Source organism: Loxodonta africana, chromosome 4, assembly GCF_030014295.1.
Source record: "Loxodonta africana isolate mLoxAfr1 chromosome 4, mLoxAfr1.hap2, whole genome shotgun sequence".
Classification (NCBI taxonomy): domain Eukaryota; kingdom Metazoa; phylum Chordata; class Mammalia; order Proboscidea; family Elephantidae; genus Loxodonta; species Loxodonta africana.
The window spans coordinates 11,880,471-11,906,805 of NC_087345.1; the positions used below are offsets into that span (position 1 = coordinate 11,880,471).

At 38.6% G+C, this 26,335-nt stretch overlaps 1 protein-coding gene across 2 annotated transcripts in view; it reads right to left on the bottom strand.

Moving 5' to 3' along the window:
- The window catches only part of EP300 (E1A binding protein p300), an 82,569-nt gene that overhangs the window by 37,705 nt on the left and 18,529 nt on the right, over window positions 1-26,335 (bottom strand). For both annotated transcript variants that reach the window (XM_064283462.1, XM_003419747.3), the window contains exons 2-6: window positions 20,195-20,832; window positions 10,261-10,440; window positions 8,844-9,105; window positions 7,950-8,063; window positions 5,892-6,137 (exon numbers count right to left, since the gene is read on the bottom strand). In XM_064283462.1, the coding sequence (XP_064139532.1) occupies window positions 5,892-6,137; window positions 7,950-8,063; window positions 8,844-9,105; window positions 10,261-10,440; window positions 20,195-20,832 (1,440 nt within the window). The remainder of the gene's footprint in view (window positions 1-5,891; window positions 6,138-7,949; window positions 8,064-8,843; window positions 9,106-10,260; window positions 10,441-20,194; window positions 20,833-26,335) is intronic.

The following is a 26,335-nucleotide window of genomic DNA, read 5'->3' on the forward strand; positions in this document are numbered from 1 at the left end:
TCGGTTTATGAAAGGTTTCACAGGGACATCCTGCTTTTGGATAGCAGGGGAAACCTGTACTGTATTCCTCAGGTAAAGATAAGATGACACAGACTCATAAACATAAATTTTTTCTTTATAAAGAGCTGACAGTCTAGGAGCATCAACTAGAGATTACAGCTACATCAAACGAGAGCATACAAAACGAAGCCAAGAGGCAAGTTCTTGGTATTAACAGTTCCAGAATTTTCATAAGATGGCTGTAAGAGAGTAAGTTAATCAATAATTTGAAGGTCGGCAATAAAAAGAAAACTAAGATACTATAAAGGCTACTTAAAGGCAAAAAAAGAGTCCCAAGAATTTTTTATATTGAAAGTAACACTGATCACATTCACACCACCATTTATGACATATTTGTCCCCAAAATGTTTCACCTGGATCTAATTATTAAACTAAATGTTGAATTTCTCAGGTGTGATACTGGTATTGTGGTTATGGAAAACAATGTCCTTTTCTTCAAGAGACATACGCTGAAACAGAAGTGTCAGGATGTCTCAGGTTTACATAAAAACAAAGCAAATGTGGCAAAAATACTAAAAATTAGTGAGTCTAGGTAAAGAATACAATATATAGTGCTACTGGACTATTCTAACTTTAATATAGGTTTGAAAATTTCAAAAGAAATCTAGGGGAAAAAATTGTACTCAGATTTAAACATGGAAAAGTAGTTACTAAATTCTTACCTTTACCTTAGACCTGTGGCAAGTACGATGGAAAAACCTAGAAGATTTTAAGTTTCTGTTGGAGGGATACTTTTTTATGGTTCTAATTTCCTAAACAAAGTTTTTGTCTTAGATTTTTAACTAGATACCCAATCCATGCTCTTGGCAGGACCCCCAAGAATACCGTAAGTGATTGAGTGAGACGTGACACAACTAAGCACTCGTTTCCCAGGTCTTTCCTGCTATCCCTTCTCAGTCTGGAAGCTCCACGGAAACCTTTTCAGCATCACATCAACCAACATGCAAGCTTCCACCGACAGGTGGTGGCTGTGCATGAGGTCCACTGGCTGGGAATGGAGCCCAGGTCTCCCACATGGAAGGTGAGAATCCACCACTGAACCACCACTGGCTCCAGCGTCAGATGCGTTATCGGCTGAAAGGCACTGATTTCTGCTCCAGCTCTGCCTTTCTGTGTGAGTTCAGCGAATGTGCCTTTTCTGAGCTCCTACTAGGAGATGATCAAGATGGTATATGTTGGCGATAAAAGGCGTAAAGAAGTCAGAGTCCTATCTTTAAGCCCTGTGATGTTTCAAGGTTCCACACACACTGGGTAGGGGCATGTTCTCTGTGATCCAATTAGTGAGGTTTGAATCTTGTCTCCACAATTACTAGTAGGTTAACATCCAAGCTAAACATTATAGGTTGCCAAATAAATCGAAGTATACTGCTTTTGTTTACAGATGAGATAAAAATCTTACACCATTAAGGACAAAACATGGTCTCATTCATGAATTTAGCCTACCAGATCACGACTGACCCCCAAGTGCCATCCTAAAATAAAGGTAGTTGGTGAATGAGAACAGCTTTGTCTAGTATTTCAAACTCGTAAGAGACATGAAAACGGTAAGAAAACAGATTTATCAGTACTTATTTGGGTTTTAACAATTGCGTATATTTCTTTACTTTTTCCAAGAATATGGTACTAGGTTAAGATCAAGCTGAAACTCCAGGGCCATATTTATGACCATCATCAACTGTAAGAATATAAAATTATTATCATCCCAGTAAATTCCATTATAAAATTCTAATAAAGACAGAAGATTTAAGGAATCACTTAAAAAACTTGAAAAAGGCATTTATAGTCAAAAAGCTCTGATATAAACATTAGCAAAAAATATAAAATTTTGGTTAAAATAAATTGCTTAAGATTTTGTTGTGATGTGAAAAAGCAGTCACTTGTTTATAATATGCAATAAGTGCTTTTTTATAGAAGTTTAAAACCCTTTAAAGACTCAGTCACGGTGACTCCATTTTGATTATTTCCTTTATTTATACAGGCTTCAGGGAATTCATAAGAAAATGAAAATACAAAGTGACACCTTCCACACAACATGAACATATAGCACTCATTATTAAAAAGGGTTCTGGTATAAAAGGAAAAATACAGCGTAAGTAGCCTTTGCCTATCTGGGTTTTCTTTGGTAAACAGGAACTCTACGCTGGGAAGTAGAGCATGTTGTCATACTTAGTTTTCAAAACTAGAGACCAAGATGGGATCTACTATACGATCTCATTTATATGCAACATGCAAACATATAAACCAAAGACTATCAGTGGTTACCAAGGGTGGGAGGAAGGGGGGAAAAAAGGAGTTTTTACTGGGGGTGGTGGTGGTGGGGGTAGCGGGGGGGGGGCACCAAGTTTATGTTAAAGGTGGTGGAAGGATTTGGAAAAGGATGGTGAAAATGGCTGCTCAACTTGAAGGATGTCATCAGTGTCACTGAATTGTACATGTAGAAACTGATGAGGTTGAGTGTTTTTGTTATGCATATTTTCACAATAATTTAAAAAAAGGGGAAGGGGGCTCTAACAGCAGAAGAAATGAATGAAGTATTCTAGAGGTTTTTGGCTCACTGAAAACTGAGAGAGAGATGAAAATTTGATTAATCTTAATCCTGACCCTAAAATAAACACACTAAGAAAGGGGAAAAAAAGAAATCTCAAGAAGCTAATGTCCAAATAATTTTGTGGGTATATACAAATGTACATACACAGATACTATAAAAGGAGAGGAAAAGGAACTATACACATTAGTCTGAAAGATGAATGGGAAATACCCAATTCTAAAAACAAAAACTCAGGCCAGGAGTAGACAACTGCATTGGGACAAGATCCTAAACACAAAGAAAGAGGCAAGAGGCACTCTGTGTAACATGGAAAGGGAGAGAAAGAACCATCTGAAGTCCAAATCAAAGGATATAAAAGAAAAGGGGGAAAAAGGAAGACCCCAGGTCCATCTTTCTGTTCCTCACTCTTTTGCATGTACTTTTAATACAGAAGAGCTAAAAACAACCCCGCAAAGGCAGGTTCTCTCCTCATTCCACCTCCTGGTCCAGTTTTTCAGAGAAAGTGGTCATATGATTACTTAGCAAGTTAACACTTCTTGTCACTGAATAGTGAAAAACACAAAATGGTTTATGGGTACAGGGCACAGAAATTTAAGAAAAATTTATCTAAGTTCCTGACTAGTTAAAAACAAGAAATGATCCCTTTTTGAGAACGCTTTCAGGAATGAAATCAACTGATCAAGCAGTGAACACCAAAAAGGCAGGAATGAAGACTCTAAGGTATATTAAAGAACCAGTCTGACAGAGTGCTAACACTGCTAAAATAGTCTCAGTAATGACTGCAAAATTTGACTTACAAAGCTGACTGGAAGAAATCAGAAATTCCCTGACACTATCCAGGGAAGTAGCAGTCAGGCAATCAAACGATGCATTCCACTGTGGGTCTTTTGCTGCAAAAGACCTCTTTAAAAAGTGCTAAAAAGCAAAGATGTCACTTTGAGGACTAAGGTGCACCTGACCCAAGCCATGATATTTTCAATTGTCTCATATGCATGCAAAAGCTGGACAATGAATAAGGAAGACTGCAGAAGAACTGATGCCTTTGAATTATGGTGCTGGCAGAGAATACGGACTACCAGGAGACCAAACAGATCTGTTTGGAAGAAGTACAGGCAGAATGCTCCTTAGAAGCAAGGATGGGGAGACTTTGTCTCATGTATTTTGGACATGTTATCAGGAGGGACCAGTCCCTGGAGAAGGACATCACGCTTGGTAAAGTAGAGGGTTAGGGAAAAAGAGGAAGACCTTCAACGAGATGTACTGATACAGTGGTTGCAACAATGGGCTGAAGCATAACAACAGTTTTGAGGATGGCACAGGACTGGGCAGTGTTTCATTCTGTTACACATAAGGCTGCTATGAGTCAAAATCTACTCAATGGCACCTAACACCACCACTGGCATCTTGGATCCAAATTATTAAAAATCAAAACAAACTGGTGGGGCTCAAAGGGTCTGCTTTTCCACTCTCAGAATTTTAACTTTGAGAGAACAGTCTTTGTTGAGCACTGTTTATAAAAATAGTATCATTAAAATATTACAGTATGTGGCTCAAGCTGTGCTAAAAAACTAATCATTAGATTTCAAATACTTTTACAGTATTAGTTAAAAAAAAAAAAAGGAAGAAGAATGCCTGGACTGTCAATACAAGAAGTAGAAATGGTAAAAATGGGTGCAACAGAACACACTACGGAAGAGAAAGAGAAAAAAGTAAATTTGCTGTACTAAAACATTTGAAAAACTATATGATTTCTTTTTATAAAAATTAAAGAAGCAATTTAAAAAATTATAGAATAAACTGATCTATCCTTCCAAGTATTTAGTGAGTTATGATAAAAATCTTACTGTAAAAGATCTGTTGTTAGTTGCCCTCAAGTAGATTCCAACTCATGGCGACCCCCATGTGTGCAGGGCACAACTGCTCCACAGGGGCTTCGAGGCCATGACCTTTTGGAGGCAGAGTGCCAGGCCTGTCCTCTTAGGTACCTCTGGGTGGGTTTGAACTGCCAACCTTTCGGCTAGTAGTCAAGCACTTCACCGTCCGTGGCCCCCAGGGACTCTCAGAAGATTAGTATTATGTAATTATCAAGAATGATGTGGACCTCCACTTATACGTAAAAATGCTCAAAATAAAAAGCAAGTTATAAAACAGTATATGAAGCATAACTGAGACATCTCAGACACAGAGACCGTAACCTGAAGGGTGAGATAATTTTAACTATGTTTATTTCTGGACAGTAGAATGACTGTTCCATACTGGATATGTAAAATTACCTGTAATCTTACAAATTAAAAACAACAAAAACTAGTAAGATTACATTTTGTTAAGGGCAGTGTGCCCAATTTTATTCCCTCGTTTAAGATCAAACAGTAATGGTCAGAAACCAAAGCCTACTGTGAATACCAACAGTAGGGTGAAAACGGGTATCATAGGAAAATACACAGTAGATTATTCAGAATCAGACTACTTTCTAGCTAAGCAAAACTTCACCATCAAGAATACATGATTTCATAATAAAAGGCAAGGTATCAAAGGCTGCAGACTCATTAGCAGTGGATATGTAACTATTAAAAAAATTTTTTTTAATGTTCAACTTCCTGGTAGCAAAGCAATAATCATAGAGCAAAGTTCTCCCATTTTATCATATACAATTAGAGAAACAAATATGCCCAAAATAAAAAAGTCAGGATATTAGAAAACCTCTCTCTCTCCCCCTCCCCTCCCAGTCACACCACAAGAAGAGATAAGGCAAACAAGTGCATTCAAAAACTATTTCAAAAGGGACTCCCCGCCAGGTATCTGAAAAGCAGTATTAACGATAACACACTCATTTCTGCACATTTTAAACCAAAACAAGGGACGTTTCTGTTGTGGGGTTTAAAGCAGGGGAAAAAAAACAAAAACAACCTGGAAACCTAAATGTCGACCTGCAAGCGATTATTATATACAACGAAGTACTATACAAAAGGAGACATTGAGTATTACGAGAGAAAAAACGCCTACCCTGTTAAAGAATAATGTATGTGATCCCATACCTGCAAATATAGCCAAATATCTGCATAAAGTGATCCGGAGAATATAAACTATTAGCAGGTACTCTGGTAGATGACTTAAAAAGGGCCTTTTATGCTGTAACTAAAAATTTCAAAAATCCATCAAGTAGACAGAAACAAAGCAAGAGAAACTAACCTTAAACTAAGTTAAGGAGTGAGTACTGCATTTGGAAAGAGCACTTACACACACGAGCAATGCCACGCCTGTTACTAGGAGCATGCAAACTTACTCATGTTGCTCACGGGGCGCATGCCTTGGGGAGACTGCCCAGACTGCTGGCTCTGCTGACCCTTCGCTTGCACCTGGGCTTGTGCTGGCATCTGGGTGACTTGGTAGGGCAGTCCAAGGGCTGCATAGGCTCGCTCTATAGAGCTGGGGTCGATCTGACTGACAGTGCTTAGGCTGGGGGCAGACTGCTGCCCCACCCCTAGAGAACCTGCATTTGCAAGTCCAACAGCTGCTCCGGTCAAAATTGCTAGAAGACAAAAGAAATGGTATTCCAACATTAAAGACAGCGACAGGAAAGACCAAAGTGTATGAATGAATCTCAAAAAAAAAAACACAGAATTATCATTCATGTGATTATGAAACATCTCAGTACATGTATCCTGTCTCCCATTATTTACTTGGAAAAATTTCTAGATGCAGAGCTGATGGATCAAGGGGGATCACTGCCAGGAAAAGCTGCACCAGTGTTCCCACCAAAAGGGTATGAGGGTCTAAGGGTCATACAAATGTCAACAGCAGTACTATCATTTTAGCCAACACGACAGGAGAAATGGTATCTTATTTCTTAAAAGTGAACATTGCTGTGTTTTTGGGGTTGTTTCAACTATCCTCCATTTTCTACTGGCCACTTATGATTTCTTTATTAAGAATCTCTTTTCTGCATGCTGCACATACACTTCCAAATTTCTCTTCCAACCCTGCTTAATAGTTTGTTTCCAGAGAGGAGACGTGGTAGCTGTACTTCTAAAACCATCTCTTTATATTACTCTTGTCCATTCCAGGATTATAAAAATGACCTCCATTTTTTTCTTATTAAAATAATTTCAAACTATCTAAATACTTAGGTCACAGAGAGAACAGTACCTCGCCTGATGCTGAAGCAACAATTTTTAAGTTTTTAAAATGGAGCATTAAGTTCCCTATCGTCGTAGGAGCCTTAGAGAAACCAGCTTATCTGCCTGGTTCTTGTAAGGCTTTTCAGTCTTCTCACTAATTTCAATTACGGCCTTTTGCAGGCAATAAATTCTGTGTGCACACACTGGAATGCTTCTGAATTTTTCTATTCTCTTTTACTAACCTGGGTACTTTCCCGCAGGTATCAAACTTGTGTAATTTTTATGCCTTTAAATTCAGTAGGGGAAAACTACCTTATTATACTCCTTATTATATGTTTTCCTGGATATTCGCACAGATTTGTCCTTCCAGGTGAACTTCAAGATCACTTTATTAACTTCCCTAAATAATCTCATTGAGAGTGTATAAAACTGACTTTTAAAACAGTATCAAGCCTGCTCATCCAGATCTTGGCATTTATTCTTCCATTTAATCAATCTGTTTTTGTAGTCATTCAGTAATATATGGAGTTTCCTAGAAAGCTCATTTAGTAATGAAGTTTCCTATTTATCACTTTTTTGGTTGCTATTTTAAATGGGTAGTTTCTCCCACCTTTTTTTTCTATACGTAAGAAAATCACTGATTTTTTTTATATCCAGTAACCTAACTAAATTCACTTCATCGAATATTGAAGGTCATGACATCATCTGAAAACCTCTGCACCACTCCTTCAGTTCTCCTGTCTAATACCACTGGGTAGGGACCTGTGATTCCAGAGCAGGTACAGCAGTGCTTTATCTCCTTCTATTAATACTTCGCAATAGTATAACCACCATACCTTCCATACCCATCTTTTTATGTTTTAATTAGAATGTGGCAAATAATGGGGGGAAGCAGCTTAGCCTGCACGGATTTAAAAATGAAACATTTCCAATGTGACTAGGCAGAAAGAAAGAATCTGACAAACTGTGTTTTAATAAGCATGAATACTAAAAGTTTCTGGATCTTCTTTTAGCTAACCAGCAGTTCAATTCATGCATTGATACGAGGTAATGGGACGTAGATTAACGGAAAGGAAAAAACATTCTGTCAACACAGTGTGACCGTATCAGGCAGTAATAGGAACCTCCCATAATCAGAAAGTACTTCAAAAATCCCATCGAATCACACTGGTGAAATTCCAAAAATCATTTTGGTATAAAGCTTCAAAGATTTCCTCACTTACACTGTTGATGTCTCTTATCCCCAGCATTTTTGAGAGGAAGACACACAGGACAATCATGCCTTGTACAGTTCTTCCAGTGTGAGATGATCTGGCGAGAAGATGCACAATGTGCCACTGAAGAGAAGAGAAGTGCAGGTTATATCTTTATATTAATAAATATTCATAACAGCTAGCACTTATTGAGCACTTAGTGAATGCTACAGATGTACTCATTTATCTCATCTTCTTAACAACCCTCTAGGGTAGCTCCTATTAATACATTCTACAGTGAAGAAAATGGGCAAAAAATGGTTAAAGAATATACACAAAGTCGTACAGCTACCCAGTAGCCTGGCCGCAGAGCCTGAATTTTTAAACAGTATGCTGTACAACCTACTTTATTCTAAGATATTCGAAACCAGTATTATGACTACACATGCCTATAAAAAGATTTTTAATGACTCTGTAAATACAAAAATTGTATTAGATTTGGTAACACTGTTTAGTATTTGCCGTTATGACAGCAAATCTTCAACAGTATTTAAAGTATGCTATGCTGGGGTCAATCAAAGTCAATGAGGGTCATCACCAAAGGGAAGACCCCTGACTTTTTCATGCCCTAGTAGGAGCCCTGATGGCGCAGAGGTTAAAAGCTCAGCTGCTAATCAGAAGGGCAGCAGTTTGAATCCACCAGCCGCTTGGAAACCCTGTGGGGGCAGCTGTACTGTCTTATAGGGTTACTACAAGTTAGAACTGACTCGATGGCAATGGGTTTTTGGTTTTTTTAAACACAAAGATCCTATTAAAAAATGGGATCTCGAAATCGACGTGATCAAATTTCCTCTTTTCTCTCTGACTGTATTTTTATCTAGAAACATTATCTACCACGTACACCAACCCTGGGAGCCCACTCACCTTGGCAGGACTTGCCTGACTGGCAGTGGGTCATGTGGTTGAGGACATTCTTCATGGTGCGGCAGTGGGGAAGGTTGCACTGCTTCACTTCCCCATTAGCCTGCTCCCGGCGCTGGCACTTGTGAGCGTGCAACAGGAGAACCAGCTGCTGCTGGATGAGCTTGCGCTTCTCCGGATCAGCCGTGTGTGCTCCAGAGCCCATCCCTTGGGCTACTGGAGTCACCAGGGCTGGCTGCTGGACCTGTGGAGCCTGCTGTTGGCCCTTAGGGGTGTAACAATAAAGACACATTCAGTGTTAGGTGTCACAGTGTGCTCTCTCTTTAATAAAACAGGGACCTGGACATTTTCAGTTAAAGCCTTTATGGGCGACAGACTACATATGCCAGGCTTTTTTTTTTTTCCTTTTTTGACACAGGGGATTCAAAGACAAAGTATGGCTCCTACCATCAAGCACTTCAATACAGTGAGAAAACAATAAATTACTACAACACCAGTATGTAAATGAACAGAGAGCAGGAGCAAAGATAAGGACACAGCCACCTCTGGTGGGAGAGAAGGAGCAGAGCAGGACTCACAGAGAAGAGCCTATCCACACTAGGTGTTAAAGAATGGAAAGCTTCTTGGTAGACTCAGCAGGGGCCTCTCGGTTGGATAAAAAATTAGTTTTTGTAATCTCAGGAAGAAATTTTGTTTTCCCAATAAAAAAACAAATATTTAATATTATTTTCCGTGACAGGGATGCCATGTTTTATCCATCTCTGTTATCTCCAGTACTTAGCAGACCATCTGGAATGCAGGCATTCAATGACCATACAACAAGAAACTTAAACACGTGAGAGGAGAGAGAGAAAATCATCACAGGCAATTTTTTCCAAAGTTGAGTGCAGACTACTTAACACATTTGTAACTAGAAATGGTTTTGCTTTTTAAAAAAAAAAAAAAAGCAATGTTAGAAGCTTCTGAAATTTCTCCATGGCAAAAATCAGTTTACAACAATAGTTTAAAACCTTTCGAGTGTGCAGTAATATCAAATACAAATCAGTAGATATGGTCATCGAGAGTTGGGATCCTTTGCCAGAGTCCTTTGGCCAAGAAGGGAAAGACCTCACTTTTCCTATCCTACCCAAGTGCTCACAAGCAGAATCTGCTAGATAGATGGCAGGTCCCTGAAACGTCCCTGTAGCAGCCTCACTTGCTCCTATTTGGATCAGCACCCTCGCTGATCAATACCACAAGGAACAAAACAACACTGCCTCCCTGCTCACAAGGGTTGTCCATTACACATTTACTTAGGTTTCTAGTGTGTATAAACCTTATGTGTATAGTAAAAAAAAATATACTCTGTGTATAACAGAAGGCATGAAAAGTTTAATATAATTCTTTTGTTAAGAGAAGTTTGTAACAGATTGCTACCCACCATGTTGGGCATTCCTCCACCAGGAACTGCCTTTTTGTCCACTGCAAATGGAGATAAGGTATTTGGTAGTACAGTCTTTGTCTGAATCTGGAGACCAAGGCCACTGGCTCCAATCTGCTGTCCAGAATTCTGAGTATATGGCGAACCGTAAGGAGTAGGGGGGTTGCTCATCATCCCCATCTAAGAGTAACAAACAGAAGAGAAATGAAGTTCCCTCTCACATCTTAATGGACAACATTATCATTCCCTTTCCAACTTAAAAAGACAATTAAAAAAAAAAGTACACATTTATTTGAATGCTTCCTGTATGTCTTAGCATTTACCTGTGTATTAACTCTTTTAATTTTTACAGCCCTAGGAGATAAGAGCTATAAAAACAAGAGAAACTGAGACACCATGGTGTTAAGTAACTTGCCCAAGACTGCACAGCTTATAAATGGCAGAGCTGGGAATCAAACCTCCTAACAACTATATGATACAGAATACTGTATTGAGTCTTTTTATAAAGAAAATTTTCTCTGCTTATTATAAAACAGGCTGCATGAAAGTATGCTCATGAAAATAATCACATTTTCAAAATCAAAATTTAGGGGCCTGAGGTACAATAAATTTAGAGCTATTTTCTGTAAATATTTGAGATAAAGGTGTTTTAGAAAAATTTATCAGCATTTTCATTAAACTACTAAACAAGATGTGCTACTTCCATCAAGTCACACATGACACTATGTTTATGTACTTTCATTTAATGTTCAAATTAACTATGATTTCATAAATTCAATTCAACTTAATAAACCATCTAACCCCTAAATAAATTATAGTTTGACATGTTCAAAGCATTCAAATGCATCATATAGCATTTTGTTTATAAAAAAGGCAGCGAACAGGTGGTGTGGGAGACAGATCCTTTTTTACTTAGTGGCCCAATGGTGTATTTTTTTTTTTAAGCCTTGTGAACCTGAATCCTTTAGATGTATGAAACATGCAAACTCCAGAATTTACAGAATTCCTTGTGGTCTTAAGCCTAGCTATTCATTAAGTTACCTGCTTCGCCCTTAAAATAGTTTGAGTTTGTGACCCTACGTACTTTAAAAAGTAGTTTCTTTTCTGCTGTATTTATTAAAGCCCATTAGGGCAATCATACTGTATTAATGATTAACGAAAAGGACAGTATTAATTATTCAAAGGTCAAATGTTTTACTGATAACAATGATGAAATTTACTGTTACAATCATTTTAAAAAATCACCCAAAATAAATATTTGAATAATTCAAACTGGGGTCACCTTTATACCTTAAATATAAAATTAGAAGTACTCCCTTCAATTCTATTCTTCCCCATAGGATCCCAACTAAAAGTCAGTCATCACCTACTAGAAACACAAGGCAAGCACTCCGAATGGAAACTGAGGAAGTCACCGCTAGTGCTCACTTAACAGCAGTCACATTAGGTGGATTCCACCCCTCTCTCTGCCAGGTACAATCCTCTTTGCCAGATTCAGTCCTGTCAAAGGATACTTCAAATACTGCATCTAGCATACACACATACTCCCTAAAATCCTTCCCATGTGTCCATTCTCACTGTCACTGTCTTAATTCAAGCCCCTTATCACTGCTTGTGTAGACTGCCTCCAAGAGGTTTCCTTACCTTCTGTCTTTGCCTCTTTCTATTCATAAGGGAACAAACACAGTATACTAGGGCCTTCATGAGGTCTAATTATTTCTCCAGGGTATCTTCCCGCCCCACTGCCTTCAAGTTGATCACGAATCAAAGTGACCCAATAGAACAGAGTAGAACTGCCTCATAGGGTTTCCAAGACTACAGTCTTCATGGAAGCTGACTGCCACACGTTTCTTCCGTGGAACAGCTGGTGGGTTTGAACCACTGACCGACCTTTCAGTTAGCATTCAAGTGCTTAACCATTGTGCCACCAGGGCTCCTTCAGAGTATCCTACTACCTCTTAAACTCATTACTTATGAAACTGGGAGCATCATGCTTGAGTCTCCAGCATTTGCCTTAAGCTTTTCCTTTGCCCTAAAATAAGTGGTGGCACACTTCCTTTCCTATTTGACTCCTTGAGGCTAACCTATAAAGAAATAAAACACTAAATTGGTAAAACCAAAACCAGTGGTGCTGAGTTGCCTGCAGCTTGTGGCGACCCCAAGTTTATGAGCAGAACGGGGCTCTGTTGGTTTTGAGGCAATTTAATTTTCATTTTGTGTTGTTTGCTTAGCTGGTACAACCTATAATTAAGAAGCAGCTGCAGATTCTAGTCATCCTTTAAGATACATTTCCCAAATGTTACCACCTCTGTGAGGCAGCTTTCTACTCTGTTGGGCATTAAAGAGCTCTTTTTGCACCCTGCCACAAGTGTTCATGCCTTTGTTTATAATACAGCATGGGTGACAATCTGTTTAAATGTGTGCCTCTTCTATTCCAGACCATGCACAAAAGGGCAAAAACCACAGTTCATTTCCCTCTGAAGCCTCAACATCTAGACACCCTAAGCTTGATCAATACCATAGCTCACTGATTCAGGAAAACAGAAACTATCTAAAAGCCAAAAAATAAGTAAGAGCCTCAGGAAATAAAAGTCAGTTCTTTAAATCTTATACATTATCTATACCTTCCAAATCAATATGAATACGAATCTTTTATCAGCTCAAAGATTTGCCTGTAGTGGAAAGGCAAAAAAAAAAAAAAAAAAAAAAGTTACAGAACACTTGTATTTCCCTTCCTAGATGCGCTCAGAGCTTCAGAGAAGTTAAGTAAATTGCCTAAATGCTCCAAAGACAACTGGGGAGTGAGACGGAGGCAGGTGGCAAGTCTGGATGAAGGCACAGAAGAATGGGCTGCCCAAATGGGAAGCATCCAGAGTAAAAAACTTGTTGATTCAATTTCCAATAACTGGAATTTCCTAAGTGAATCTGGCCACGACAATCTCGGGAACAATCAAATACAGAAACAGGTTCACTCTAAGTTCAGGCTGCTTTTGGTAGTTTTCAATGTGGCTGCAAGTGCTGCTGCTGCTACAGTTGAAGTACTAGTATTTATGCTAATATGGTTCCAATAACATGCACAGCCTACACTGCTAACGGGAAGGCTGGTAGTTCAAACTCCCCCAGCGGCTTCGAGGGACAAAGACCTGGTGATCTGCTCCCATAAAGATTACAGCCGAGAAAACCCTATAGGGCAGTTCTCCTCTGTTAACACGTGGGGTTGCTGTGAGTTGAAAAACTGACTGAGAGCACCTAACAACAACACTTAGGGGAGTTACATTCACTTCATTGTGTTTTCTATTAACATGTGATTGAAATTCAAAACAAAGGATATGAAATCCACTTTATCATAGAATCCGCATGATACAAAAAAAAAGCCCAATAGTTAATAAATTATGCTTTTAAGAGACCACTATTTGAGTAAATCAAATGCTGGAACTTGCAACCTGCCTTGATACCTCTTCTTAATAAGCACAGAATCTATCAGTTCATGTTTATTCACATGGACCCTGCCTCGCCCAGACTAACTGAATTTCAACCAGTCCTGACCTTGTGGGGTTCCTCAATTACCTAAAAACTCTTACATAAACAAAGACTGTACTGACGGCTGGCTGGTCAAGCTGGCAGTAATTCATTCCTGACACTTCTGGTCATCCTGACCAACAAAGACTCTCAGGCTTTTGTTTTTTAGTCTCCCTCAGAGGTCTGCTGCCAGAGTTAGAAAGTGAAACACAACCAATCTCCCCGTTGCTACCCCTTCTGCCTCACAGGCCCCCTCTGCCCCCTTGCCCACCAAATATAATAGGAAGGGAGTATACTAATTTCTGCTAGACTGTGGTTAAAGTTACTTGATTGTGCTCTCTTCACAGCTAATGTGCTGCTGATGTCCAAATACCTACCTGGACCACAACGATACAGATATTCACCTAAACTAAAAATGCAGAGGACCAGGAAGCTGCAAACAGCCCTAGGCATCTAAGACAAAAATTAGATGTAAAGGACTTCACTACGGAATCTCAGAAAGGGCCTGTAGGGAATCACTTTTCTTTTTTAAAAATCTGACTCTACAGGTTGCTTCTAAACTCCCAATACATTCAAAGCAGAAATTTAGGGAACGGGAACACAAAAAACACATGATAGTGACAATCACTGACAAATAAACAGGAAAAATATATATAACAATTTAGGAACATTTAACATGTGGGACAAAAGTCCCTGCAAGCCTTAATAAGACTTGCTGGTACCACAGTAATATAAACCAATGTATGTGTGACTCCAGGTTTTACTAAGGAATAAAAACAGAACTATTTTCAGACATTTCTACTGGATTAGACAAATGTCCACGTTATATATCTGTACCCATGTAATACTCTGGGTCCTGTGTTCAGTACTGTGGATACGATGCTCAACAAGTGATCTTGGATTAGACAAATGTCCATGTTATGTATCTGTATCCATGTAATACTCTGGGTACTGTGTTAAGTACTGCGGATACGACGATGAACAAGTGATCTTAGATTAGACAAATGTCAACGTTATGTATCTGTACCCACGTAATACTCCAGGTACTGTGTTCAGTACTGTAGATACGATGATGAACAAGTGATCTCTCAGAATCTACAACATCAAATCCTATTTTTCAATTCATTCCCTTTACTGTATTCCTACACCATCACCTTAGTTTCTGGCTGCATTACCTCATTAGTGCCTGTCCTCTTAAACTGGTGTGCCGCACCTAAAACCACACCTGTCCAAATTGTAAATGTGAGCATGAGATCCTTCTATTTAAACTCATAGAACACGGCATTCAAGAGCCTTCCCCCAACATCAATTCTCCTCCCCACGCCAGCTTACACTTGATGGTGCCCTAACTAGTCCTTCCTTCCTGTCCAAGGCCACTCAGGCTCTCTTCTAAAACAGGGACACAGACAGGGCAGTCATCACTCTCTTAATTTAAAGCTGCACAGGCTAGATACTCTATGAGAACAGATGGCAAAATCCATCACAAACAGATGAGGATGATGTTAACTTTAAAGGTGCTCCAAAACTGTGCCAGCACCATTAGCATTCTGACCGCCTCCAGAAAAAAAAAAAAAAGGGATATTAATGCAAAGGCCAATACTCATTTGAATGAGTGAGGTTCAGAAGTTTTTTATTTTTATTTTAAATTTCATCAGTCACAAATTATATGAAATTTTGGTTATGAACCTATCTGGATGTGGGTAACACACACCTCTTTACAGTATGTGAGGCAGCCAGAATTAGGGAAGGGGGTTAAGATTTGTTTTATTTTTCCCCAGATCTAGGACTACAGAGCAAGGAGAACTGAAAAGTGATATGCAAAGATGCTCCAGGGTTGTGTTTTGCAAAAGGCCAGGGGTCAGTAATGCGGGATTATGGACAGCATTATAGAAACAAGCTTGGCTTCCACTCACACAGGTCTCAGTCTAGCAATGATTGCTCGTATATAAGGTTACAAGTTGGGAGGTGTCCGCTGTTGCATCAACCATGAAAACCTCGTATCTGTTTTTAGCTAGTAGGTTTAGAATGGCATTATACTGTAGTGATTAATCTCACGGGCTTTTAAGTCAAAGTCGAGAGTTCTAATGTCAGCTCCACTGTTACTGTCTTTATCTCCGAGCCTGTTCCCTCACCTGTGTAATGGGAATAAATCTATTCATACGGGCAAAACCAAACCGGGTGCCATCGAGTTGATTTTGACTCACAGTGACCCTATAGGACAGAGCAGAGCTGCCCCACAGTGTTCCCAAGGAACAGCTGGTGAATTCTAATTGCTGACTTTTTGGTTAGCAGCCAAGCTCTTAACTATTGCCCACCAGGGATCCTCACAGGGTGTTGTTACAATTAATGGCCCTGATGCATATTAAATACCTATTAATATCCAGAATCTTCTTGATATTTAGAGCCTAAAAATAATTTAGGTACAGTTATATGGTCTGATATTGTTACTTAATAATATTCTGAATCTTGTCTCCTTAATTATAAACCAGTTCCTTCCGAGAAGAAAATTTTCTTTCAAGAACACCCCAGGGTAACACTTCTTGAGTAGAAATGCATTAGTTCCACCAAACAAGGTAAAACCTTCCGTGACATTTATACAGTATTAATCCAACTGAAGTCTCTACTAGTAAAAAAAAAAAAAAAAAAAACCAATGCCGTTGAGTCGATTCCGACTCATGCATCCCCATAATCCTCCAGCCAACTGCTGCTCACGGGGTGTTGTTCACCTTCCCCATTACAGCTGAGAACTATACTTTTGAAGATTTCAACTAACTCTGTAACGTAGATTTAAACTTTCCTCCCTAAAAAAATGTTTAAAGACATCACATAATGGAAACAGCAATAATAAGCCCTTGATGGCTACTACTATCCTAATAATAAACACTATGTGCTACTAAGAACTTATATACACTCGTTTAGCTCTCCTACAATCCTATGAGGTAGGTTACTTCCTACTATTATAAGTCTGTTCCACATAAAGGAAAACAGATCCTGCTAACAACTTGGCAATGTAATGTAGCTACTATTAAAGTGGATTGAGTCCATTTTGAACCCAGGTGTAGAGCTCCACAGTTCACACAATTAACTATGATGCTTTTACTAGTTCACTTTACTGTCCTCCCCCACTTAAAGTACCTAAAGCAAACAAAAAAGCCACTGCTGTTGAGTCGATCTTGACTTACAGCAACTCTAATGCACACAGTAAGTAGAAGTGCCACACAGAGTTTCCAAGGCTGTAATCTTTATAGAATCAACTGCTAAAAGGAACCAATTAGGAAATGGATTTTCAAAAATTCTTTCTTTTGTCAGCAGCACTTTTGCAGGGTAGACACGTTGCCTTGTCAAGTTCAGAGTGCACTGATTAGCAGGCAGTCACAGCACACAGCCACAGAGAAGGCAGGCTGCGGTACAGCTCCGACCTAGCCCGGGTGATACAGTTCAACATCAGCGCACTAGCCTGCCTTCTACTGTATCCTCCTCAACTGATCAAAAAGAAGCAACTTTAAGACAGTTTTTATTTTGGCCTTCATTATTTTGTGCTTACTAAAAATGAAAGATGAGGGTAAAAGGAGGTGAAATCCAAGTTTCTTCCCATAGACCACTGTTAGTCAGGCCTTTGGAAGACTTCCACAGCATAATGGCACAACCTGCCTGCATATCCTAAAACAAAGATTCGTCCACAAAAAAAACTACGTACAAAAGCCAATACCATTTGCCAGCAGGATTCAAGTCATCAAGTCTCACTGAAAACTTCCTTGTTTTTAATTTTTGACTTTTAAATATCATCTAACTCTCTTAGAAGTTTTGGAAGAAATATAATTAATTGTACCAGATAATTTTAGAACCTGGTACAGTGGAAGTGCAACTACTGGCCAACAATTTGAACACTGACTTGAATTTTTTATTTACGTTTTCCATAGGAAAATATGACTTGCTTTTTCTACCACAGAGAGAAAATTAGTTGTTTATAAAAGTACTTTTTTGCATATCACACAGACGTATCACCTTAAATCTCTGTAACTTAAACAATATTTATTAAAGACTTACAGAGCTGTTCTTGTTCTACAAGGCTTTACAAGTATGAATTTGTAAATACACAATGTAGATGGGATTCATTTAAAAGAGAAATGATCAATTTGATAATAAAATTTTTATATTTAAATTCTCCCCTCTCACCAAAATATAAGCTCCATGAAGACAGGGATCTTTTTTTCCTGTTTTGTTCACTGTTATATACCCAGTCCTTGAAATACTGTTAGCGCAAAAAGTTTGTGGTTTACGGAGACTACATCAGCCTGAGACCAGAAGAACTAGGTGGTGCCCGGCCACAACGATAACTGCCCTGACAGGCAACACAACAGAGAACCCCTGAGGGAGCAGGAGAACAGTGGGATGCAGACCCCAAATTCTTGTAAAAAGGCCAGACTCAATGGTTAGACTGGGACCAGAAGTACCCTGGAGGTCATGGTCCCCAGAACTTCTGTTGGCCCAAGACAGGAACCATTGCCAGGGCCAACTCTTCAGACAGGATTGGACTGGGATATGGGATGGAAAATGTTACTGGTGAAGAACGGCTTCTTGGATCAAGCAGACACATGAGACTGTGTTGACACTGGCTGTCTGGAGGGGAGATGAGAAGGCAGGGGGGGCCAGAAGCTGCCTGAATGGACACGAGGACAGAGTGGAGGGAGGGAGTATGCTGTCTCATCAGGGGGAGAGCAATTAGGAGTATATAGCAAGGTGCGTATACATTTTTGTATGAGAGACTGACTTGATATGTAAACTTTCACTTAAAGCACAATAAAAATTAATTAAAAAAAAAAAATCTGTGGTTTAGATTATAAACAGAACAGAGTCCCACCCTGTCTAGGCATTCTTCCAACGAGCCTTCTTCCTTACTTTATTTTTCTTTAGCGCCCTTACCTGGGATAATGTAAATTTATATCTTATATGCACACTAGAAAGTAAGTTCCATAAGCGCAGGAGCTCACTGACTGCTCCATCTTCAGCACCAAAGCTAGGGCTCAGTAAACACTTGATGAATGAATAAATGAGCATTGTCTGTCTGTCACCTCCCCCTCTCCCAAGAATACAGACATCAGGAGGACAGGGATTTTTTTCTCTTCACTGCTATGTTCTTAGAACTCAGAAGAGGTACTTAACATTTGGCTGTCTTATTTGTGGTTCTCACTCCAAATATTCTAAAATAAACCACACTGATACAGCAACATAAAAGTGCCAGAAAAGGAAATTCTACAGAGAAGGGATGCTAAATAGAACCCCTTCCTAAGTTAAGATGTATCAAGCACTAGTCAGTATTTTTTACTGAACAGCAAAAAACCGTTGAAGGGCTTTCAAATAGCCACATGTGACCTCAGTGCCCCCAACCCTGATTCCTCCTATGTCTTAAATTCATTCTTGAACTCTCTCTTACCATCAAGAGTCTCAGGAACACAGAACTCCTAATGCCTGCCTAGATTTATAGAGAAAGCTTGCTCCTGAACCCTTGTGAAAATGCTACCATACCCATCTTTACGGCCCATCTCCAATACCACCTTCCTGGTGAAGCCATCTCTTTCATTCAATAAAAATTTATTAAGTAACTACATGCCAGGCACTGGCAACTATAGTATGATCCCATTTTATGAAGGAGTACATAGGGAAAATATGGAGGAATAAAGACAAATGTATGTGTGCTAATTAAGTTTTAATTATTTATACAGAGCACATATTTAAGAGATTAAAAGGTTTTCAAAATATATATTTAATATCTGCTTACTTAATAAAGCTAAGCTAGTAGGATTTTTAAAATAAAAGCCTTTCAAACAATGGCCAAAATCTGATTAATCTGAAACACACGGAATGCTGGCTGAAGTTTCACTGTAAATGAATGTACCTTAATTTCCATTCACTAATAAAAATAAAAATAGCATTTACTAAACCTCTTATGGAAAGAAATCTCTTAAAGACCAGGGATATCCCAAGCAGTGGGAACATACAATGTGTTTCTGGAGACAGTGTCATGCCAGATATCTTAACACGATATTTTTATAAGAGCCTGTGAAGGCTACAATGGGTTTAGGAGTGAGATGAAAATATTCCGGTACTTGTGCCAGTGAGTACAGGAATTAGCTAGCAATCATTTGGAACAACCTGTGAAGTTACAGAATACCTGTCAGTTGTAAAGTAAATGTTTTACTTAAAACTGATATACCCAGTGCCATCGAATAAGGGCTTCTTAAAAGCTGTGACAACACAGTAGATCCCTTGTATATAATATGTGCGAAATGCTCCACCATCTGAGAAGATTAAACTTGAACAGTAAAAAAATAAATGAACAACTGACCTCAAGCCCTCCCACCATCATGGGACCCTCAAAAGCATGCTAATACACATAAATCAAGGCTGTCCTTACCTTAAGAGGCTGGGGGCCTCTCAATCCTGCTTGTCCTCCCATCTGGGGAGAGCCCTGCTGCAGTGGCTCAGTCAGTAAGCTGCCAGCGTTTCCCATTCCTGGGTTTGGGTACTGCATATTAGGTCGCCCCCGACCTGCTCCAATCGAACCGTTCATGACTTGATTAGGCATCATCCCCTGTCCACTGCCTGCGGCCAACATCCCAGGATTCATGCCAGCATTCATCCCTGTGTTCATTCCCATGGCAGGCTGATTTACTGGACTGTTCATCATACCTGTTGCGGACTGCGTGGGACCTTGATTTGGTCCACTGGTGCTTATCCCCATGTTGGGAGAAGTCAAGCCTGCCTGTGCCATTGGGCTTTTGACCATGCTATTTATCAAACCCAATCCAGGACTGTTCTGCTGGGGCTGGCTGGCCATGCCTTGGCCTGGGCCACCAACCCCCATGTTGAGGTTAGGGGAACTACCAGACCGCAGCAATTCTGACAGCTGTTTATGTTTAGAGGCTGCATCTTGTACCATGCCAAGACTTGTCTGAAGCTGACTAATTTCACCACCATTGGTTAGTCCCAATTCTGTAGAGTTGATTAATTCATCTGGTAAGTCATGCTCCAAGTCAAACAGAGAGCCAAAATCTAAAAGCAAAGAAGAAAGATTAAGTTTAAAGCTTGAACAAACCAAAATTAGAAACTGTTCTGTATTTTGTTCTTGATGAGCAGCTAGAAATCATATCCACACTCCATGGAATACTATGTATTTATTATTTGTATTGTTTCTTATGTAATAATATAAAACACATGTTTGGGAGTATTCAGCTAGACCAACAGGTTTAAACACTTAAGAAACTGCACCTAAGGTAAGACCATGGGAAAAAAGGATCAAATCTTAGTACAATGCCCATTACAAATGGGTTGTTGCAAGTGTGTACTGATAGTCATGAAAAATAGACATACAACTAAGCTATATAGTATTCTAAAGCTCTTTAAAAAAAAAGCTCTTTAGAAGAGGTTAAAAAGAACTTGTCTATACATAAACTAAGAATGGAAATGGAAAACAAAGTATTTACGATATTATACTACATGAAAAAGTGATACGAACGACCCATCATGTGTAGAACATTCTGTTTGAGTGTCACTGTACAGGGCTGCCCACCATTCTATACCAGCTCCTATCACAGTGCCTGCCACAAGTAGGCCCTCTACTGAATGAAGCTGTTCTCAAATGACCCACAGCCTGCAACAGAACAGTTTTTCTTCATTAACCAACAGCTAGCCAGAACAGGGTACAAAACCACGCCTCTGGCTTCTTCAACAACATACAAGCCACTCCCAGCCACCAAAAAGGGGGCATTGTTGCTGCTACATAAAATTACATGCTAATTATAGGTTAAACCAAGATTTCTCAACCTCAGCACTGCTGACACTTTGGGTAGGTAATTCTTTGATGTGGGGGGAGGACAGGCTGTCCTGTGCATTCTAAGATACTTAGCACACCCCTGGTTTCTAAGATGGCAGTAGCATTCCTACTCCAATTGTGACACCAAAAACGTCTCCAGACACTGCCAAACATCCCATGGAGGGGAAAACTGCCCCGTATTAAAAACCACTGTATGAACCTATGATACGGATTGAGGAGTTTGAGTTTTCTATCATTTTAATTCTCCAAGCAGTTTCACATTACAAAAGGCAATCTGGCTATTAACAGTTATATTTACTTGAACCTACAGCTGATTATGCTATTAAAAAACAGTCCAGAACAAAATACCTGCTTTAATAATGATCTACAGGTAGTCCCCAACTTATGACATGTGAGAATTATAATGAACTGTACTTACAACCTTTTTTTTTTTTTTTTAAGTCTTAGTAATACGTACTACTATAACGTTGCAGCTGGTGTCATCGTAACTGTAAGTTTATACATAATGTTTCCAACCCCCAAAGGCAAATACAGACTGGATTATAAAAATACTGGTAATAAAGAAAAAAAAAAAAAAAAGAGGGATTTGACTTATATCAAAACCAACTGACCTCAGAGTCTTCGGAATAGAACCCCGTTTAAAGTTGGGGACTACCTGAACTTGGACCTATTAATCTTCGTTTCTTGGGTAAAGAGGTACGACTCCTTCTCCTCTAAATGGCCTGCCTGTGTTTTTGTACCATTCTATCATGGAACTGAAATTACCTGTGTGTGCCTGTCTCCCTACCTCTGCGAGCTCTTCCTCACCACCACTCCTCACTCCACTTGGGCACCCAGATTGCAATTTTTGGGAAGAAGCTTGTCTTACCACTGTACATACCAACTCCTTGCCTAATGCCCAACACAGTAAGCATCTGGTCATGCTTGACTGCTCTCAACATAATTTAGAGTCTAGACTTTTATAGAATAATTTCCTCTTTCCTTTTGAAAAATATCAGCCCCTCCATCATAAAAATATGTATTACAAATAGTTTGGGAATATAAGGGAAGTTTTAAATAAAAAATTCACCTGTTACCCCACTACTCAAAGACAATTGCTTAACAATGTGATATATTTTCATTATTTCCTCCTAATTTACAAAACTGGGATATTTTATGTGCAATTTTGCATTCCCTGTTCCTCTTGGAATATCCAAGAATATATCCCATCATCAGCATATTCTTATTATCGAATATATAGGAAAAAAATAATCTGCCCCCATTTAGAAATTTAAATAACATACCTACACACAAGTGATTAATGAGGAAGTCACAAAAGAAACTGAGTAATAATAACAATACTACATCTCACAGAAAAAAAAAAAACTACATTTCATCACTTAGAGGCTTACATTAGAAAATGAAGCTAAAAATAACAAGCAAGTAAATATGTTAGAAAAAGAACAGAAAGATGATCAAAGATGAAAGCAATTCTCAAGGAGAGAGAAAACAGATACAATAGAGAGGCTATCCATAAAACCTAAGTTGGTTCTTTGACCAGAGTAATAAAAGATAAGCTTCTGGGAAGTTAAGAAAAAAATACTAGATATAATTAATTGAAGATAGACTTTAAGCCAAAAATTTGAATACAGACAAAAATGAACAAATTCCTGGGAAAATACTCACCAAACCTTAATAAAAAAGAAATTATACAAGATAAATGTCCCACATTTTTAAAAAATAATTTTTATTGTGCTTTAAATGAAAGTTTACAAATCAAGTCAGTCTCTCACACAAAAACCCATATACACCTTGCTACACACTCCCAATTACTCTCCCCCACAACATTTTAATGGCCTTTCTCCAACAAATCAATGTCTTTTATAAAAGGAGGAAAAAAAAAAAAAAAGAGGAGGGAGCTGTTATCAAATAAGAGATTCAACAACCAGATGTACTATAATGTCCTTATATGGACTCTGATTAGATCCTGATTCAAACAAACCAACCATAAAAACAAATTTTTGAAAGAGAATTAGGATAGCAACATGGACTTGGTAGTAGACCGTATTAAGAAATTATTAATTTTGTTGAACAGGATAAAGACAGTAATAACTATGTTAAAAATAAATCTTTTTTACTGAGAGATGCCTAGTGAAGTCCTTCTGGTGAAACAACACTCATGGGGACAAAATACTGGCAACTTGAAACTATGTGATGAGTATATGGGAGTTCTTTAAACTAGTTTCTCTACCAAATTGAAAGTTTTCATTTAAAAATGTTTAAAAGAAGGAAACATAGAAAGCCTGAATAATCCTACTACTATGAAAGAAAAGGAGCCATTGGTTAATCTTTCCATAAAGAAAACACCAGGTCTAGATGGTTTTACAGGCATGTCCTATCAAACTTTCAAGGAAAAGGCAATTCAATCTCATACAACCATTTCTAGGAAGAAAAAAATAATACTTTAAAAATCACACATCGCCAGTACAAGGAAAGAAAATCACAGGCCAATCATTCATGAGCACAGAAGAATCCTTAAAAAAAAAAAAAAAAAAAAAAGAGAGCAAGTCAAATTCATCAGTGTCTTTAAAATGCAGCATCATAAACTGGAATAATTCCAGGAATCCCCCTAGGAAAGGGGGATTTCAACACCAAAACATCTCATCATATTAACAAAGGAAAAAAAAAAAAAAGACTCATTGGCTGTAAGAAAAGCATTTGATAAATTTTGATACCCAATTATAATTCAAAAACAAACAAAACCATAATCTAAAAGGAAGCTTAAGTTGATAAAAGGCTTCTTCCAAAACCTAAAAACAGCAAATATGCATAATAGACCATAATTAAAAGTAGTCTCTTTAATTATCAGAATAAGACAAAGATACCCACGACACCGACTTCTATTCAATATTATACTGGGTTTTTAGCTAGGGCAACAATACAAGAAAAATTACAAGTAAAGTGACCAGAAAGGAAGAAACAGTATTTACTGTTGATGATTTAACTGTCAACATAGAAAATTCATGCATATTATTGAAAATAGTGACAGTTTAGCAAAATGACTGGATAGGCAACAAATATAAAAAAAGTAAACTGTTTCTGTACACGAAAAAATGGTTAGAAATAATTTTTTAAATGTAACTTATGATTACAAAAAGTTGTGACACCGTAGAATTATAAAATGGGTATAAATTATAAAACTTTAAAGACTATCTAAATAAATAGAATAATCTCCCAAACACCTGGTTAGAAATCCTCAATACTACGTAAAGATACCAACTCTTCAAGGTTAGTCTACAGAGTCAATGCAATGCCAATCAAAATCCTAATAGAGTTTTTCCAAGAAACAAGACAATTCTAAAGCATACAAAGAAAAACCCAGTTTCTACCTCTGTATTATAGGAAAGTACCTACTTAATAGGTTGAATCCATCTTATTTCTTTACCAGATTATAAACAGCTTGAGGCTTAGGGTCTTGTTTAATAGGTGTTTACATTTCCTGTAGCACCTAGCACAGAGACTTATTATGTATTATGTACACTAAATAAATACTGGAATGAATTACTAAGCACCAAAGAGTTGGTACCAACTCATAGAAACCCTATCTACGTACAACAAAACGGAACACTGCCCTGCCCCGCACCATCACCACAATCGCTGTTTTGCTTGAGCCCAGTGTTGCAGCCACTGTGTCAATTCATCTCCTCGAGGGTCTTTCTCTTTTTTGCTGACCTTCTACTTTAGTGAACATGATGTCCTTCTCAAGGGACCGCTCCCTGATGATAACATCTCCTATAAGGAGCATTCTGGTTGTAATTCTTTCCAAGACAGATTTGTTCATTCTTCCAGCAGTCCATGGTATATTCAATAGTCTTTGCTGACACCATAATTCAAAGGTGTCAATTCTTCTTTGGTCTTTCTTATTCATTGTCCAGCTTTTGCATGCGTATGAGGACGTTGAAAATGTCATGGCTTGCTTGGGTTAGGCGCACCTTAGTCTTCAAAGTGACATCTTTGCTTTTTAACACTTTACAGAGGTCTTTTGCAGATTTGCCGAATGTAATTAAAAGTACTTACAGCTATTCTATAATTATACATAGTCACACGTCACTTAACATCCACAATAAACCATAACCAAAAACCAAATCCAGTGCCGTCAAGTCAATTCTGACTCATAGCGACCCTACAGGACAGAGTAGAACTGCCCCATAGAGTTTCCAAGGAGCGCCTGGCGGATCTGAACTGCCAACCATTGGGTTAGCAGCCACAGCACTTAACCACTACGCCACCAGGGTTTCCAACATCCACAATACGTTCTGTGAAATACGTTGTGATTTGGACATTGTGTGAACACCATATCACGGATGAAGGTCCTTTCAGGCACTCGCTTTCAGAATGAGGAAGTTTTGTCCATATTAAAAATTAGTGGGAACATATAACCTCCCTCTACAATTAGTTCCATGATAATGGACAAAATATCGAAGTTCTCGAGGATTCCATTCTACTTGGATCCACCACGAATGCCACGAAAGCAGCACTCAAATCAAACACTGCACTGGGCAAATCTGCTCCAAAGTGTCTCATTAAAGTTTTCAAAAGCAAATACGTCACTTGGAGGACTAAGGTGTGCCTGACCCAAGCCACTGTTATTTTCAATAGCCTCATACGGATGTGAAAGCTGGACAATGAATAAGGAAGACCGAAGAATTTTGAACTGTGGTGTTGGCACAAATGATCAGATAC